The sequence below is a fragment of the Mus caroli genome, chromosome 17 (assembly GCF_900094665.2).
Source record: "Mus caroli chromosome 17, CAROLI_EIJ_v1.1, whole genome shotgun sequence".
NCBI lineage: Eukaryota > Metazoa > Chordata > Mammalia > Rodentia > Muridae > Mus > Mus caroli.
The window spans coordinates 74697161-74716937 of NC_034586.1; the positions used below are offsets into that span (position 1 = coordinate 74697161).

The following is a 19777-nucleotide window of genomic DNA, read 5'->3' on the forward strand; positions in this document are numbered from 1 at the left end:
GAGAGGTGATTCTCAACCTGTGGGCACAACGCCTCTGGGGGGTGTTGAATGACCTTTTCATAGGGCTCATTTGCATATCAGATACCTACATTATGATTCATAACAGCAAATTACAGTTATAAAGTAGCAAAAAAATAATTTTATGGTTGGGGGGGGTCACCATAACAAGAGGAACTGTATTAAGGGGTCATGTTATTAGGAAGGTTGAGAACCACTGCAGTAGAGGTGGTCCTTCAGTTGAGGCTAGAAANAAACACATGCTAACTAAAGGATGGAGAAAGGTGCAGAGGTCAAATACAGAGGCATGCAAGCATGCCTTGAAGAAATAAAAAATGAACTGTAATTAGAATGGAGGTTACATAAGCAGAGATTGTAGCAGCCTGCATACTTTAAGAACNATGGACACGGACCACAGACAATGGGCTTCTGAATGTCCTAATACTAACATCCGATGCTGATGCTCTGAAAGGCTTGCTCCAAGAGTGGTGTGAAAGAAGGGGAGGACTGAAGCGGAATCAAGGGTTTCACATCCTATCTGGGGTCACAGCTTACAGAGTTATGTCATGGGCACGTTTGTTGTAATTAATTCCAGTAAGCCTATGTGCAGTGCAATTCAGTTTACTACCTTCATTAAGCCGATATCAAGATTTTGAGATACAGATGCTAAATGGTTTTATCAGTATTCTTTTTTTTTTAAAAAGATTTATTTATTTATTATATGTAAGTACACTGTAGCTGTACTTCAGACACTCCAGAAGAGGGCGCCAGTTCTTGTTACGGATGGTTGTATGTGGTTGCTGGGAATTGGACCTTCAGAAGAGCAGTCAGTGCTCTTAACCGCTGAGCCATCTCTCCAGCCCCTTTATCAATATTCTTAACCGCAGGACAGAGTAAGAATTCAGTTCTTCAGACCTGAGAAGATGAATGCTGACTGTGCATTGGAAACTAGTGGGAAACATACTTCAGTGAACAGTGCACATAAGCCAATACAAACACATCTTTACATACGAGCTGCTNCAAGAAGAGATAAAGACTACTGTAGAAGTAATTTCNTGATCCTGCCATTCTTAGTTCTGCTACTGAAATGAAGAGAGACTTGGTTTTAGTTGAGAGCNTATGAACCAGCCATTGAGGAGGAGAGCACTTAACAGAACTGTGAGCTAAAAGAATGTCAGCTGTCTTCAGAGTTTANAAGTTAGAAGATATGNATGTAACAGGCTGTAATCGCTTACCTCCATAAACAATGCCAAACTGGCCAGAACCAAGCACCTCGTCCGCAAAGATCTGGTAAACGCTGCTGATGTCCTAGAGAAAACAAACAAGCACAGTGTTCTTCATCAAGCAAGCACAGCAACGTCGCTGACTCAAACACTTAGTTTTAATTTCATGTTAGAAGCAAAAAAACTTATGAAGCACAAAATATTTTATGAAGCACAAAATATTTTATGAAGCAAAGGCTTTCTGGATTTTAGAGAAAGTTAGCCTGGTCTTACACTATGATTCAATATGCAAATATAACTTATTCTTTAAGAATACCCTTAGGAGCTGGGTGTGGTGACACATGCCATTAATTGTAGCCTACCTTCTAGGCATAGACAGGNATGTCTGTGAGTTCAAGGCCAGCCTGGTCTACATAGACCTGTCTCAAAATAGAACCAAACCAACCAACCAAAAACCCTTCAGGGAAAAAAGATGCTTTGAGTTAAAAATNAATTTCATATTCAGTACTGACCTATAAAAAAATTAAGAACTAAGTTTTACCAAAAAAGAAGACTGCTATCTTCGACTTAAAACATAAAAACAAAACAACAACAAAATAATTAGGCCAGGGTGATAGCTCAGCTTGTAAAGTGCGTGCTGTGCAAAGATCTTAGCTTGATTCAGAGCCTAGTTTTAAAAGAAGTGTGTGGTGCTTCATGCTTCTAATTCCAATGCAGGCAGGTGAGAGATGCTGATCCTGGGGCTGCTGGCCAACCAGCCTGCCTAGTCAGTGAGCACCAAGCTCGTGAGACACACACACACACACACACACACACACACACACACACACACACACACACACACGCAGGCACACTGCACACAGGGTGGAAGGTGCACACACACACACAGACACACACACACACACGCAGGCACACTGCACACAGGGTGGAAGGTGCTCAGCAGGAGCGATGTCTGAGTTTTCCACAGGTTCCTACGACTCCTTGAAGAGTCTGGATCTGCTGAACACTGCATTAGATTTAAGTTTGCCAAAAGAACAGAGGCCAGGGCAGTGGCTACTTCCCTGTCTTCATAGAAGTTCTAACAGGTGACGATTCTCCCCCCACTCCTTCTGAGTTACCTCATCAGGCAGAGTTTTCACTGAAGCATGGTGACAGTATGGTGAGATATGATTGCCTGAGGATTTAGGGGCTTGGGATTGGCTCACACACTGCTTATAAGCTTATGTGTACTGCACAGTGCTGCACAATAAACTCCGATCTGCACCCTGACGCTGCTCTCCAGAGCCTGATTCCCAGGATTCGGGGTTCATCGTGTGACTCCATCGCCTCTCACCTTCTGTCCTTGGTCCTGTTCCCACACTTGGGGATATAAACTTAATCCTGGTAAGATTTTCACATTAATTCCCTTATTTTAATTATTCGGCCTGGCACATGGGATGTAATTATTACTTACGACATTCTCCTGAACCTGACAGTTAGACACGGAGATACTGGTAGCCAGATCTTCTGTAAAAAGAATGGAATATAAGAAAAACACAAAATGGTTAGTATATGACTTAATATTATTTCCTGGAAATCCATAGCTTATCAAATTTAAAATTACATCAATATAGATAATATATGCATTAAAATGTTATATACGATACTAACCCATCAACAAGAAATTGAGTAAATAAAATGACACATCCACACAAATAATATTCTAAATATTTAATAAACAGCATAGATCTGTGACATAATGTCCTACTAAGGGCTCAGTATTAGAGCATCTGCCTACTATGTGTGAAGTGTGAGGCCCTGTATTCACAAAAGAGGAAAAAGCAAGTTGCAGTGTAGCAGTGTTTGAATTAAACTAAAAATGCTACTTCTGGTGAGTGAGTGATGCAGGCTTGGGAGTGAGGACTGTAATATTTGTATATCTATACTGCTTATATTGGTTTTTTTTTTTTTTTTTTTGGTTTTTCGAGACAAGGTTTCTCTGTGTAGCCCTGGCTGTCCTGGAACTCACTCTGTAGACCAGGCTGGCCTTGGACTCAGAAATCCGCCTGCCTCTGCCTCCCGAGTGCTGGGATTAAAGGTGTGCGCCACCACCACCCGGCGCTTATATTGTTTTAAAACATAAAAAAGCATGTATTAGGACAGATGGCTCAGTGGTTAAGAATACTGACTGATCGATCTTTCAGAAGACCTGGTTTGAGTTCTAGCATTCACTGGGTGGCTCACAACCATTTGTAACTCTAGTCTCAGGGGATCGGATGTCCTTTTCTGGCCTCTGGGGGCATCATTCACATATGTGGTACACAGACATATACGGAGGCAAAAAACCCATGCACATTTAAAAAAAAAGAATTCATTACTTTTACTAAAAAGTTTAAATTAGATAAATTTACACAGTGGTAATGAAATATGCCTTCTATGTATTAAGAGTAGGTAAAAGGAATTTATAAAAAAAGATCCCAGAGTATATGACCTTATACTTCGAAAAAGGAAAAATAAAACAATGTAGTAGTTCGTATGGACTCCCATCCTCCCAAGTCCTTCCCCAGTTAAGACATCTATAGCAAATGGCTGACAACGGTCTCTTGAAGGCAGAGACAGGACTGAGATGGGATGGACCCTCATGTATCCTGGGGATTGCCTCAAGTCAGATGATATAGTCCTACAAAGTTTTGATGAGTTACTGTGGTAAACAAAGAAAGTAATAAGAAAAGGGAAATATGGAAACAAGACCAAAAAACCATGAAGACAACCCAGAGAAACGAACTATGATGCTTCCTTCACAACTGCACATACTAAAACACAGGACAGCACTAATATAAGCAAATTATTCATTTTAAGTGAGTAATACAGGTTGGGGAACGGCTTAGTATGCAAAAGCATTTGGATCCAAGTTTAATCCCCAACACCTGTTTTAAAAGGCCAAGTCTGGCCTTCTGCAGCTTTGTGCGGTGCAGAGAGAGGAGGATTAAGAGAGCTTGCTGCCTGGTCAGTCTAGCCAAAGTCTAGTCCATTTCAGTGCTCTCTAGGGAATCAGCAGCAAATAGAAAAGGACCTGATACTCTCCTCTGGTCTTGTACTCAGGTGTACACACATACACACACACACACACACACACACACACACACACTCACACACACACACACACGAGAAACTCTATTTAAAAATATTAAGCTAGTTCAAAAATATTTTATGTCATCCAAATCTTTTTTTTTTTTTTTTCAGACAGGGTTTCTCTGTGTAGAGCCCTGACTGTCCTGGAACTCACTCTGTAGACCAGGCTGGCCTTGAACTCAGAAATCCGCCTGCCTCTGCCTCCCAAGTGCTGGGATTAAGGGCGTGCGCCACCACTGCTCGGCTCCAAATCTTTCACTTTTTTAGGGAATAGTCTGACTATGTAACCTAGGCTGTCCTGGAACTCCCTATGAAGGCCATGTTGGCCTCAAACTCAAAGACATCACCTTCCCTCTACCTCCTGGAGTGCTGCAATTAAAGGAGCATACCAGTACACCCAGTAAGTAATTTAAAAATTTAAGACTGAGCAAGGAAAGGCACACCAGCAAAATTACTGTGCCTGCCAATGCCTTTCTAGTGGTTTGTTTCCTAGTTTCATTATTTTCTTTTCTCTCAATGGCCTCCTCTATCTGGATCCATCCAGCTTTAATTTCTCTCAGTTTCAGACAAAATGGGAATATCAGTTAAGTCTCGGGCACGCTGCCCAGTGCACTGTGTGTATATATTATTCCTCCCAGAACACTGGAGCCCAAGATCACACAGCAAAGTGAGCGGCAACTGTGTGCATTTTCCCTCATCTCCCCTCTTACGCTAGGATTCTGCCTTAGAGACTTTAACCAAGCCTTTGGAAGTTAAGAATAAAATGTGCATGTATGTCTCTACTATTTCTGGGGAAAGGCTCCTAGTTTTGATTAACTGTTAGTGCTGTCTAAAGTGCCCAGAACGTAACCGCTGTTAACCATGCACCCCTCCCTCCCTCCTCAGGCGTACCAAAGGCTGTACACGACTCCAGCCTTCATGCTCTTGATTACACCTGTCTCCCCAACAAAGCAGCACTACCTCTTCTACCATTCATTTACCTCTGCCTATCCTACCCTTGACTGCAGGCCAAATTCCAAATCAAGTTTTCTCCTATGAAGCCCTGCTTCTCCAACCACACCTCAGTGTCTACAGTAAAACCTTCCTGATTTCGTCCCTGCACTGCATCTACTGCTGCTTAACAGTCAAGCACTCACCTCCCCTAAGTAGCGTCTATCGTCTCTCTCTTGAATTTTAGGTTTAGACCTAACATAGTACATGAAACAGTTGCATAAAATAATAGAGGTAAGCTCAGATAAATTGTATTTGGAAAGTGGCTGATACTTATTTTAATATAAATATATTTGTCTAATAATGACGCTTCTCTATAATTCTCTATGAATATAATTCCAATAAGGTAAAAGCTGTATTAGACTCTAATATTTTTTAACTATTAAATAAATATTCATTCAATTTGGGTTTAAAGTTTTGTTGGTATAATAGTATTCTTTAATATTCTCCCCCGCTCCAAACCCCAATTTTCCTGAGTCAGGATCTCACTATATCCCTGGCTGATACTCACAGACCAGACTGGCCTCTAACTCATAGCTCTACCTGCCTCTGCCTCTTCAGTGCTGAGATTAGAAGTGTGTACCACCATGGCCACTTCAATATTTTTAAATTTCTGTCGTGACTCATTTAAAAGTAACATCATTCTGACCTATCAGATTTTATGAGTATATTTTAAACATGATACTTTATGTCAGCACACACACACACACACACACAAATCCCCAAACAAAAAGCAGTTCACACACACCAAGCGGCTAAGCACTGTGGTACTATTCTTTGTCTTACAGACTGGATCCACTCAACGCTAACAATTCCACAGTAGCTGCTATTATAGAGCAGCAAAAAAGTACCCACCTTAGATCCGACAGCAGGCTGGGAGATGTAGAGTTTAAATGTAAGGAGATGAAGTTAGCCAGCTGTGAATATATCCTGGAGCCAACACACACACACACACTCACTCTCTCTCTCTCTGTGTCACATATATGTGTATATAAATGATACTCAGCATAACTTCATAAAGGTATTAACTAATGGTATTGGCAATTAAAGACAAAACATAAGCATTAAAGATAGAAAGAATGAAATAGCACAGCCACACAAGTGTATCTGCAAATGTTTAAAATGAAACGAAGCCACCAATGTGCTTCTACTTACTGTGGTCCTTCCCTTGCCCCGGAGAAGTGCAAACACTTGCTTGAGGAGTAACAGGCATGAGGGCCTGGCGAATGGCTTTTTCCCAGCTCTGCGCCACATCGAGTCCCACTCCAGTGGCAGCGAGAACAGGATTATGAGAGCTGCTCCCATTGTTCTCACCAACAAAGTATACCACAGTATCGGTGATGATTTCAAAACAGTGTGGGTTACTGCCTTGTGAAATGCTGGTGAAATCTTGCGGTGAAGATACACGGAGAATTTCTGAAAGTGGAATTTCCTGTAGTAAAAAAGTTGAACACTGAAAAACTATGAATAAACATTTATTTTTATTTTTAAAATACACTAGAAGCAAAGATAAGCATTTCTATGAATGCCACTAAGTCCAACACACTATACAGCATACGGATTAGGCAGCCAAGTATTATGGTATGTCCGTCTTAAATGACTTGACTGTTCAGTAATGCTAGAGGCAGATCATGGAGTGTTAGACTCGGGGCATGGGAGATGTGTAAAGTGCTTACAACCATGTGGACCTGTCAGATCCCCAGAGATAAGGGGTAGCAAGCAGGGACAGATGGATCTTGGAGAGCTCACTGGCCAGACAGTCTATCCAGAACAGTGAGCTTATTATAAAAAATACGGTGTGTGTGTGTGTGGGGGGGGGNGGCTTGAGAGAGGCTCAGTGGTTAAGAGCACTTTCTACTTTTGCAGAGGACTTGGGTCCATTTCCCAGCATCCACGTGGCAGCTCACAACTACCTGTTATACTAATTCCAGGGGACCTGACTCTTGTAACTAAGGGCATCAGACATACACATACACTCAGGCAAAACACTCATACACACATGCAAAACAAAAAACAAAACCAAACCGTATACTTCAAAAGAAAGAAAGGAAGAAAGAAAGAAAGGAAGGAAGGAAGGAAGGAAGGAAGGAAGGAAGGAAGGAAGGAAGAAAGGTGGATAACGATAGAGACATCTGGCATCTGCCTCTGCCCCTACATAGATACTGTGTGTGCATAGGTGCAAGTGCATGTTCACACACACACACACACACCCCTACACAATGAAATGCTATAGCAGATCTTCATGATGTTGGCAGAAAAGCATTTAGGAGGATAGTCTGCCTCCACATCCAATGCCTGTAGACTAGCGTCTGTCGGTAGCACTCGTTAGCTGCATCTCCAGCGACCGCCCTGCTGGAAGCAATAACCCTTAAGCTGAGCAAGCACAAATAACGGCTGGGGGCTGGAGAGGTGACTCAGCAGTCAAGAGCACTGGCTGCTGTTCCAAAGGACCTCGGCCCAATTCCCAGCACCCACATGGTAGCTCACAACTGTCTGTAATTCTAGTTCCAGGGCATCTGATACCCTCACACAGACATAAATGCAGGCAGGACACCAATATGCATAAAATAAAAATAAATAAAGTTGCTTAAGCATTCCTTCTAGTCCATACATTGGCCTAAATTATTATTTAATGTTTAGTTCAAGTAATAGGCCAAAACCAGACAACTGATTTTTTTTTTTTTTTGGTGTGTAGTGTTTGTGTGTGTGTGTGTAAAATGGAAGTGGAGGGCAGTTGCTTCAACAAGGACTTAACGATGACCTCTATAAACTTTATTAGGCAGTCACAATAAGTACATTTACATAAAAATGAAGTTAAGCATACAAAACTTTACTGAAACCGAAAAATTCAGTATCACAATATTTTAACATTTTATAAAACGCAAAATCCTTACCTTATAATATTTTGATCCAGATTCATTTTGAAACAATGTTAGACATTTACTGTCAAGTCTCCAATAATGCCTCTTTCTCTATTGAAAACAGAAGTCAGAAAACATGGCTCAAAAGTGATTCCTACTTGCACTTTCCCTTTGCCATCCATTCTTCTATTCTGAGTAGTTTAAACAATGAGGTTTAAAATTTTCAAGATATAAAAAGGAAATCTACTGAAGTGGATCACTCCCACACTGACTTATATCTCATTTCTTATTGTTACCCAAGTGAATTTAGGTTTTAGGGGGTCCTTTCATACAAATTTATGTATGTACACAGAAATATCTGTACATCATTCATTCACATGCATAGATTTATATAAATTTACTTCTATGCTAAATTTCTGGATGTTGTCAAAAATAAACAGAGCTGCTCCCCAAGCACAGATAGGCAAGGGGTTCTGAGGCCCTAACCATCCCTGTTCATCCAGTTCCTGGATACAGAGCCCCAGATCCATACTTCTGCAGTTCCCCTAGCTCCAGGAGCTGCCAGGATTGTGCTGCACTCGAGCTACATCAGAGGGGTTTTTTTGTTTTTGTTTTTTTGGGTCATGGACAGCAGTCTGTGGACAGCTACATAACTGGTCAATGTGCTGAGAACAAGACTCAGTGCTCAGTCCTAAATGGGACCCTGATACTTATGCCATCATCACCAGGGCTCAGGCAACATCACATAGGAGGCAGAGAGAGCCAGATGGGGAGGGTGCTGTGAAATGGCATCTTCAGGGAATGAACTTATATAAGTAGCCGTGGTTACCTGTGGTCTATACATGATCAAGCCAGACAAAATCCTGGCATGGGTGGAGTAAATAATCTTTCGGTCTCATCCCTTAATGAGGAGTCATTAACAGTGGACAACTGCTGGGGGAGGGAGAATCATTCTTTTTTTTTAAGATGTGGCCACTGGTAGGTTTTCATCCTCCACTGGGTATTTATCTGCAGTCCTCACTAACTTAGTGGCTATCACACACATACATAGAAGATGTGAAATTGAAAGGGTGATGTGCTGGGCGGGACATGGAGAAAAATGGAATACGTACTGCATTTCACTGTATACATATATAAAATTCTCAAAAATAAGAGGAAAAAATTAAAAAGATATAAAAAGACTGTTTTGATAGTGTTAAATTAAGACGACCCAATTCATGGTCTTCTCCACTGGGGTGAAGCAGCCACGGGGGTAACTACTTAGACAAGTGGTTCCCAGCTTCCTAACACCCTGACCCTTTTCTACAACTCCTCAAGCTGTGGTGACCCCCAAACATAAAGATATTTAGTGGGTACTTTATAACTACTGTTATGAGTCACGATGTAAATATCTGTTTTCTGATGTTCTTAGGCAACCTCTGACAAAGTGTCACTCGCCCTCCAGAAGGGGCTATGACCCGTAAGTTGTCACTCGCCCTCCCGAAGGGGCTGTGACCCGTAAGTTGAGAGTCACTGACTTAGGTCTCCAAACGTTCTGATCTCTGATGTAGCAAGAGCCAAACAAACAACCTGTTATATCAGTGCACGTTGAAGTTGATATTTTTTTATTATAAATAAAACCACACTTTATGTATAAGAATAATTTTATTTCCTTTTTCTGTGATCTCTCTTTTCATATTAATTAACGTTTTTTGTTGTTGTGATCTTTTATTATCAATTTGTTGGCTTTTTCACAAATTCTTGATTAGTTCTTATCGAAAGCATAAGTTGAAATACTTTTTCCAGTTTGTCATTTGTCTTGTTTTTGGGTTTGCCAAACCCAGAATTTCTTCCATGAGATTGGTTCATGGTTCTCCCCTCTCCAACATGGACTCTTTATAAAGTAACTGTTCGGTTTCTCCCACTGCTTTAACGTGAAACCATTTAAATAGTTTGATTCATTTAGTTTTGTTCCATGTGAAATGTGATGTACGTTATGGTCATTTTCCCCACAAATGGCTAACTGGTTACCCCAATAGTATGTATTGAGTTATTCATCATGAGACACAACACTAAATTCTCAGATGTGTGTATATTTCTTTTATGTTCCTGTTGAAAGGACATGGATTATAAACAAATGAAAAAATATATAGCTGTACTCTGTACTGCTGTCACCATGTAAAACTTTACTGAAACCAGCTAAATATAGTAAACATTTCATACGTTTTGAAATATTTTTATTCTTTGAGCATTTTATAGATGTGTCCAATGTATTTTGATAATTTTATCCCCATTCCTTCCCCTAACTCTGCCCAGATCTCACACTAATCTCCAAAGTTTGTGTCCCTCTTTAAAGAATAACCCAGGGTCCAGTTGGTGCCACCCATAAATTCCTGGGTATGGGGCCATCTGAGCATAGTTGACCTAGTAGGAGCCTTATCCTTAAAAAAGATCAACTTTCTGTCCTCCAGAAGCCCTCAGCTAGGAACAGGAGCGTCTGAGCCCCTTTCCACTGTCATGGTGACGCCACAGCTGCTGAGTTCACGAGCGCAGCAGTCTTGTCATGTCCAGAAGTCGGTTTCCCTGGGGTCCTCCTCAACTCTGCCTCTCAGTCTTTCTGCCCCTCTTTCACAGTGGTCCCTGAGCCTTGTGTGAGAGGAGCTATAACATGGTGGTGCTGTCTCATTTGGGGCTGAGTATTCCATGGGAACTCCTCTGTGCTTTGACTAGATGTGAGTTTTTCTCTGTCAACTGCCGTCCTCTGCTCAAAGGAACTTTTCCAGGGAGATCTAAATACTGCCACAGTCTAACTTCACAGTATTCTAAAAAGGCTTACTAAAAATATTCAGCAAATTTTAACAGTTACTGATTTACTGACTGCTACTATATGCTAAATATTGCCCTAAGTTCTTCTCATATATATTATCTCACTTGGATGTATGACACAGTTACTACTACTATACAGACTCTATAGACAAAGAAACTGAGGCATAAAGAAAAGTTAGTTTTGCTAAGAGACTTATGACAGGCTGGCTCTGCAGCCAGTACTCTCAGCCACTCCACTCTGCTGAGTCTTCTTCCTCTGCTGTCCTACTCTAACTTTACAATGCCTCCTCTTCGCTGCACTGATCCACGAGAATAGGTGCATTCACGCTGTTTATACACACCAAGACAATTGCTTCCTACCTTACCAAAGATGATTATTCATGTGCAATTTTAGTTCTTTCCATCTAATCATATTTTGACCATTACTCTGATGATCCTTTTGAGTCTTGACGATCATTCTAGCATAGCTTTTGCACACTGCTGTAGTGGATACGATGTCAGTACAAAGTTCACTCCTATCTTAACCGTCACAGTGCACACAGCAGAGCCGTCACCCAGCTTCCAGGCAAACATGCAGGCATGTGGTACTGACCAGGTTGTCCCTGCTGGTGTAGTGGACCATCCACCCTTCCTTCACAACTGTGCTGCTCCTCCTCTTTGTGTGCTTGATGGACTGCACCACCCTCATCAGCGGGATATTATTGCTGGTGGATGGACTAGAAAATATTTACAATTTATGATCAATATTTTCAATATCTAGTTTAAAAAAAAATCACACCTCACCCAGTTTGTAAAGCATAACTGAGCTAATATTTTCCAAAGTATTTTAAGAAGACAGTGACTTAAAAGGAAAATAAATTAGCTCTGTTATACTGACATGTAGTGAACTTATCAAACTACTATAATACTGTAACTAATCGTGTTTGTCATGATCCTTCAGGAAGGACATGGCCACACAAGAGAGGATGCGGAGGGGATGGGAAGATGATGGATGGAACAGAAAGAATCTTCCAGCCAGATGATTTGGAGCCTGCGAGGTCATTTGGGTTTGCTGTTGAGGAATTTTCTTGCCCTAGGCAGAAAAATAAATTCATAAGGCAAAACATGTTTACTCAACTTCACATGGCTCAAATTTCAAAATCAGTCGATCATATTAGAGAAAATAATACTGCTAAGGGAAATTACTTATAGGAATTAAGAAAATTAAACAGTGTAACAAATGCAATCAGGTTCTAAAGAGCTGGAGAGAATGTGCAGGTGTGTGTGTGCCGGCATCTCAGGGATGTATTCTTCACTGCTGGACCACCTGGTTACCTGTACGTGTGAAGAAACAGGCTGCTTCAGTGAATTCATATGGCACCTTTAGTAGTTGCTCTACAGTGAGATATCTTATCCAGACTTTATTTAAACAAAGTTCTTTTCTTTTTAAGAAAGTAAAGATTCTCTTGCTTTCTACCTTGAGTTGATAGCAAAGGTAATAGAATTTATTTCAGAAATACTGTGGTGCATGCAATAATTAACCATGATTTATTTAGATTTTAAATTACATTTAAAAAAGAAAGGCCACCTTTCCTGAATGGAGCTCCTGACCTGCCTTGGCCTTTATCAGCAGCGTAATGCATTACCTGATTGTCTTAACAGTCTCCTCATCTCGCTCCACGTCGAGATCAGTCGGGTCGAGGAAGAACATCTTGTCTTCCGGAGGGGACGGCTCCTCTGAGTCATCCAAGCCCCTACTGCCGTCACTGTTCACATCACTACTGTCAATATCCATCGGCATGTCTGCATCAGTTCCCACACTGCACGGCTCTAGGAAGGTTTAAATAGAATATTAATGCACCTAAGCAGATCAGTCTTAAAATTAACTAGAAAAAAAAGTTTTAAAACTTGAGAAAAATACCCTTGAGATTCAAAGTGAGGAAGTCTTTATTTTGTTCCTCACTTTTCTGTATGTGCTGGGGACCAAATCCAGGGCCTTGCAAATTCTAGGCAAGTGCTCTACCACTGAGAAAGTATATGTAAAAAACATTAGATAAGGGAGTTGTATTCAGAATATTTGTAGAAATTCCACAGTTCAATAATAAAAGACAAAACATTTACTTAAATACTAGTGGGCTGTAAACCGGTGCAGTGGCTTTGGAAGTCGGGCAGGTCTTCAAAATGGTAAATAAAGAGTTATCAAGTCGGCCAACCTCCTACATACCAGGTATCCAAATGAAATGAAACCATACGTCCACAGAGAAGACATACTAAAATGTGCATAACAACATTATCCCTAAGAACCCCAAAGGCAGGTACATCACAAAAATCTACTAACTGGTGACTGCATAAATAAAATGCACTTATTTCTCCGAGAACCAAATCATTCGTCCATAAGAAGAACTAAATACTGGCAAAGGCCACAATGTGTCTGAACCCTGAAAATACTGTGCTAAAGTAAAAGGAAACAGCCACCAGCCTCCATATTGATTATTATGAGTGTATTTATGTCCAATGTCTAAAATAGAAAGACATAAAAATAGAAAGTTGTCTACTGGTAGCCAGAGGCTAATAAAATGAGAATAGGGTGGGAATATGAAGAATGAAAATCCCTAACATTAGACAGAGTAATGGCCACATAACTTTGTGAATACAAGTGGGTAAATTAGAGAATAAGCAAACGATAGCTCAGCCAAGCTGCTAAAAATATACCACCAAGTTACAATGACGTCTAAAAATGAAGAAAGGCTTAGTATGTCAAATTATCACAAAAGTAAAGCATGTGAAGAAGCAATGTAGTGGGGGGGGGAGTGGGTACATAAATAACCAGCAAACATCTGAAAGGTATCCAAACTCAGGAGGAAACAGAAAACTGTACATTAAAGTGAATACATAGTATTTCATATCCATTTACTGAAAGGCAGGAAAGCTCACAAATACAAATGTGTATTTGTAATACAGAGCTAGAAAAGACTCAGGCACATTAGACACACTAGTCATACTTTACCAATAATGTTATAACTAGTTGTACCCAAAATCTGCCTATTACATCTCCCTTCTAAGGTAATGGTTCTCAGAACTGGAACCTTTGAAAGGAATCAGCTTCTGAAGGTCCTGCTCCTACCATCTGTATTAGTGTCCCCAAAGAGCCTCTTCACACATGTTAGCATGCTACCATGGACCTGAATGGCGTCTTCCGACTCTCACTAAACTCAGACTCTGCTAGCATCCTGGACTGCTCAGCCATCAGAACCATGGGACTCCATTTCTGTTGTTTACAAGCTACCCCACCTACGGTACTTAATATCAGTCTAAGCAGACCCAAGACAACTGACAACCAAGAGAAAATATACAGAAAATGTTAATTAAACTCTCAAGGAGTTCAATTTTCAATCATTATCCTATTCCTAAAAACCTCCTTACACTTACCTTTATCAGCCATATAAACTGTAAAGGAAAATGATGTTGGAAGCTTACAGCCTGTGCTGTAAGCTCTTTCCTTCCAAAACAAAGTAATAACTTATTTTTAATATCTTTAGGAAGAGAGTGATAGATTATTTGAGAGAAAAAGACAGACTAATGAGCCAGACATAGATTCAAATTCTAGCTCTGTCACTTCTTGGCCCTAATTCTCAGGCAAACTATTTAATGGATTTATACCTTAGGCATTTATCAGAATCACCTCAGAGGGTTGGTCTTACATTTAAACGTCAATAAATAAAGAATAAAGATGACGGCCAAACTTTAAAAGTGATCTGGAAATCAATATGCAATACCGCTGGGTCCTGGAGGCCCAAGTAGCAAGATGGTTAAAAGAAAGACGGAAGGCGTCAGCTCCTCATGTGTTGTGTCACTGACCCCTGGGTTCTGCTTAGTTATTAAGTCAGAAGACAATCGCAAACAAAGCCAGTAAATTAAATATGCAGACAACCTTACCCGAGTCACGACCTTTTCTGATCTTTTATAAAAGTTAAAAAAAAAAAAAATATATATATATATAAATAATTTTACCTCCATTGAAAGTAACCTCACCAAGGCAGTCTCTTGGTACTTTGGATGCGCAGCGTTTATGGCAGTTGAATTTGCAATCTAAAATATAAATATTCAGCTTATAATTTAAACCAGTAAAATCAGATATGATTACACTTCTTTTACGTCACTCAAAAACAGCGTCTTGCTATAAGAACTCAAGTCTTAGGCAATAGTTTGGTTTCAACTTCTGATGGCCTTAACAGTTTTCCAACCTTTCAGTCACTTAGCCCACCCAGGGGTAAGCTTCTTCATCTATGTAGTGAAGCTAATGCCATTTGTACGATGCAAAGACGCTGGTAGCTCCGTCATCTCCTTGTACTTCACGCATAATCTAATAATCTTACAAATATGTGGTCTTATACTTAATTTAAACAAAAAATAGTATCATGATTTCTCATATAGTTGTTTTGATTATTTCTTTTTAGAAGTACAGAACACTGGAGATAAAGTTTGGAACGTGTATGTATGTGTGTGTCTATATTTCCCCCCTTTCTTTTTAAAAGCTAACTACAAGAACAATTTTTATAGTAAATGCTACTGAAACCTAGATACTTTAAACTTGTATTTACTCTAAAGAATACCGATGAATTGTAGAAGTATAGGCAACCCTACCTTTACACTGCATCCCTTGGCGGAAGAGGCCTTTCAGCAGGCGCTTGCAGTACTGGCATATGGTCGGGCGGCCGTAAGAGTGGACAGCAAATGTGTGAGGGACTTTGACCCTGCACATTACCATCTTTTCCATCCAGATCGGACGACCACTCCACGACGGGATTCTCTTACTGGGCTCTTGGTGAGTATGTGACTAGAACAAATAATTTCTGTCAGTATAGGCTAATCTTACAAACAAATCTTGTATTGGGAGCACACGTTCTTTATCTGGAATGCTAAAGTCAACATTTAAACTGTGTGTCTCAGCAGCTTCCTTTGGACTTAATTTACCAACATTTATGTGAGGGAAGTACAGACTTTTGAAGAACTTGAGTAATTCCTGACACAAGTATGAAGAAAGGAGAATCATTTCAGAGAGCAGAGAAACCACCAGCAGATTCAGTTTTTAGCACCTTGAAAAAGAAGCACAGAGTTAAGATAGTGGTACCCAACAGAATACCACTCAGTATTAAAAACAAGGACATCATGAATCTCACAGGCGAATGATGGAACTAGAAAATATCACTGTGATTGAGGCAATATCTAGGATGTGCCAGAGACCGGAGATGGGAAGAGGTCCAGAGGGTCTGTGGGGATAACTCTATCTGAGATTCCTAGTAGTGGGGATATGGGTCCTGAGGTGGCCACTTTCTATAGCCAGGCAGGATTCCTAGTGGAAGGATAAGGACAGCAATCTATCCACAGAGCCTTCAAAATGTGTACTGCCTACAAGATATGTAGGGAGAAAGATAGTGCAGAGACTGAGGGAATGGCCAACCAATTACTGCCCCAAATTGAGACCCATCCCATGGGCACAAAACAATTTCTGACAATATTATACAGTATTACTGACACTCCGTTATGCTTGCAGACAACCTAGCATAACGGTTCTCTGAGAGGACCCACCCAGCAGCCAATGGAATGAGGCAAAGAAACTCACACCCAAACATTAGATGGAGCTTGAGGAATCTTACAGAAGGGTTGGGAAAAAGATTGACCGACCAGAAGAGGATATGGACTCCACAGTAAGATCAACAGAGTCAACTAATCTCGACCCTTGCGGGCTTCTAGAATCTGAATCACCAACTAAAGAGTGAGCACAGGCTGAACCTATGCCCCTGCACATATGTAACAGATGAGCAGCTTGGTCTTCATGCAGATCCCCCAACAACTGGAACAGGGGTTGTCCCTAAGCCTGCTGCCTGTGGATTCCATGCCCCTAAATGGGCAGCCTTGTCTAGCCTCAATGGGAGAGAATGTGTCTAGTCCCACAGCAACTTGATGTGCAAGGTAGGGGTTAGGGGGCTGGTGGTGTTTGACACCCAGAGGAGGACTTCCTCTTCTCCAAAGAGAAGGGGAAGCGGGGTGGTTCAGGGGAGTTCTTTCGTGATGGGGTCCTGGGAGGAGAGGAAGGGCTGATATTGGGTTATAAAGGGAATAAATTTAGTAATGATTTTAAGAAGATAGTGACAACGCAGGCCCCAGTCTACTGCATAGAAGTACTCATTTGACTTAACAGTGGGCAATTCACATGGTAGTTTAGCCATTTGGTTTATTTCTCTACATTTTCAGAGGGCCACAAAACATACCCTTTAAGAAGAGAAGGTCCTTGACTAAGTCATAGCTGGTGTTGAGAAGATGGAATAAAAATGTGGACACAGGTCAAATAATGAGTACTTGATGATGCAGGACTGTCAAGCTTTGCCTTCCACTGCCAGGGAAACCCCCAACGGCTTAACAATCTCCCACTTTTTGCTGCTTAGGCAGGCAGTACTACCAACGGCTCTTTCTATAGTTTCCTTTACAATGATGCGCATTTGACCACCACCGAAAGCAGATCCCTCAACCTACTTAATAGTTTTCTATCTTTTTTCCACCCCTCAACCCCTATGTGCACGCACGCTCTCATTCTCTCTCTCTCTCTCTCTCTCTCTCTCTCTCTCACACACACACACACACACACACACACACACACACACTTGTATGAGAGGCATATCTAGCATTTTACAATAAAACCAAACCCTGGCAATGACTTCATAGCAAAGCTATGAAGTTAACACAGTTAACCACGAGAAAAGCACCAGACTGAGGGATGCCTGTCACTGCTCACACCGCATTACTGAAAATAGCCGGGAACAAGACTTCCTTCACAATTCCCCACAAATACTACATACAATATGTTTGTAGAAATCTGAACTAAATGGTGGAAGACAAAAATGAAGGGAATAATCAGACTAAATTATAGGCCAGTTCAGTGTGGCTTATTCCATTTACTGAATGCACATTCAGTGATTGCTGTCTGCTAAGTGCTCTATTATATATCTGGAAGATGATCTAAACATAACCATGTTTTGAGACACGACGTTTGGACACCTCCCCAGATGACTGAAAGGATGACACTCCAGTCCTTGTCTTCACTGTCAGAGGCAGCACTCTGAGTTTATTCTCAGTGTCTCAGCTTACTCTGCATTTCCTGATCCTCCATCTACTAGTTGTTTATGTCCTGCTGGTATCAGGGCATTAGGGACATAGGACAGATCATGTGTGCCAGGCACAATTGTCGGTCTGTGGTGGTAGCAGTCACAGAGTTATTTAAATTCTATCCTCATCTAAATATGAAAGTGGACTCAGATGATTTTTTCCTTACCTCACTGTGCCCTGACCCACATCAATCAATAATGACCCCTCAGTCACAGTGACTGCCTGTCAGTGATGCTGGCAGGAGAGCTATGGCAGACTTATTGAGCAGCAGAAGGGAGGTCAGTAGATTTAGCAAGAGAATTTGGTTAAAATGGGACCACTGACATCCACACAAGAACTGAGTGAAAACTCTGACCTTGTTTTTGTGCCCTCTATTTGCAAATTAGCATTACCTTAATTGTTTTTCTGTATTAATGTGTAGCCAGAAAATTTCCCAAAGTAACTTATTTCCACTTAGCTTAGTTGTAAGCTAATTAATTCCTCACAAAACTTTGTAACATTATTGCCAATTATCAGTCACACACACACACACACATACACACACACACACACACACACACACACTCTTCGAAAGGAAATAAAAGCATTAAAAAACCACCAACTCTGCACATTTAATCAACACTGGAGAATCTATGAGATATTTCTGTGCACTGGCTCAGACCCCCTGATGCTTTCCTTCTAGTGTCCTTCTGTCCTGTTATGGTCCCTCAGAAATACACGGAGAGGAATACTCAATCATTCCACCTTCAAGTACTAAGTTGTGGATCCTTAAATCTTATTGCTTTCATTCTAACCAAATTCAATAAAAATTGTTCTTTTTCCTCTTTACACTGTCTTTTATGATCATGACAGAAATAGCTTTGTACACACAGATGAAGGCAACCTCAGGGTTATGTTAATAGGTTCTGCTCCCTACATACCTGTTTCCAAGCTTATTTCCTTACTCAGTGAGGCTTTATATCTTGCTATCTATCTATCTATCTCTCCATCCATCTATCCATCTCTGTCTGTCCGTCTATCCGCCTGCCTGCTTTCCCACCCACCCACCCACCCATTTTTAGAAACGTATTCCTCATTTCCCCTAAGAAAGCTGGGTTGATGGTGGCCTCTGATGATGGTAATCCAGGCCTCTGAGAGCCCCTTCGCTCCCCCTGGCTCAGCTTCAGGGTTGCTTTACCTTTGAACTGCTCTCTCTTCCTCTCCACCAACAGAGGTTGGTCTTCTTTTATTGGAGAAACTTCATGCAGGATACATATTCGGGAAGGAAGAAGGAATACATATTTGCTCATGGGCAGATCAGCTAGATCAACACTGGTGACCAGCAGGGTGACAGATGTTATAGCCAGATCACTCTCATACTCACAACGATAATTCTATTTTTCAGTGTATTGAGATCACAAATAATCTAGTGATGACTTAAAGTAGTCAAGAGATGTATGTAGGTTACACCCAAATATCCTGCCAAATTCTATAAAAGAGTTGAACAGTAACAGATTTCATTATCTGCTGAAGGTTCTAGAACCAATACCCTGCGAATACTACAGGACGGCAGTACTTCTCCTTTCTTCTGCCTTTTCCAAGCAGTACCAAGCAACTGTGGGTAGCTGCCACCAGAGCACCATTCGTGGGGCTCGCAAAGCAATATAC

At 41.0% G+C, this 19777-nt stretch overlaps 1 protein-coding gene across 2 annotated transcripts in view; it reads right to left on the reverse strand.

Moving 5' to 3' along the window:
* Nucleotides 1–19777, reverse strand: part of Prkd3 (protein kinase D3) — a 70169-nt gene that overhangs the window by 9439 nt on the left and 40953 nt on the right. The window contains exons 6-13 of one of the 2 annotated variants that reach the window (XM_029470990.1): nt 15611–15803; nt 14999–15055; nt 12613–12796; nt 11580–11703; nt 8216–8293; nt 6477–6753; nt 2674–2726; nt 1233–1305 (exon numbers count right to left, since the gene is read on the reverse strand). In XM_029470990.1, coding sequence (XP_029326850.1) covers nt 1233–1305; nt 2674–2726; nt 6477–6753; nt 8216–8293; nt 11580–11703; nt 12613–12796; nt 14999–15055; nt 15611–15803 — 1039 coding nt within the window. Of the gene's footprint in view, nt 1–1232; nt 1306–2673; nt 2727–6476; nt 6754–8215; nt 8294–11579; nt 11704–12612; nt 12797–14977; nt 15056–15610; nt 15804–19777 lie in introns of both variants that reach the window. The other variant, XM_021149666.2, reaches the window with a different exon arrangement.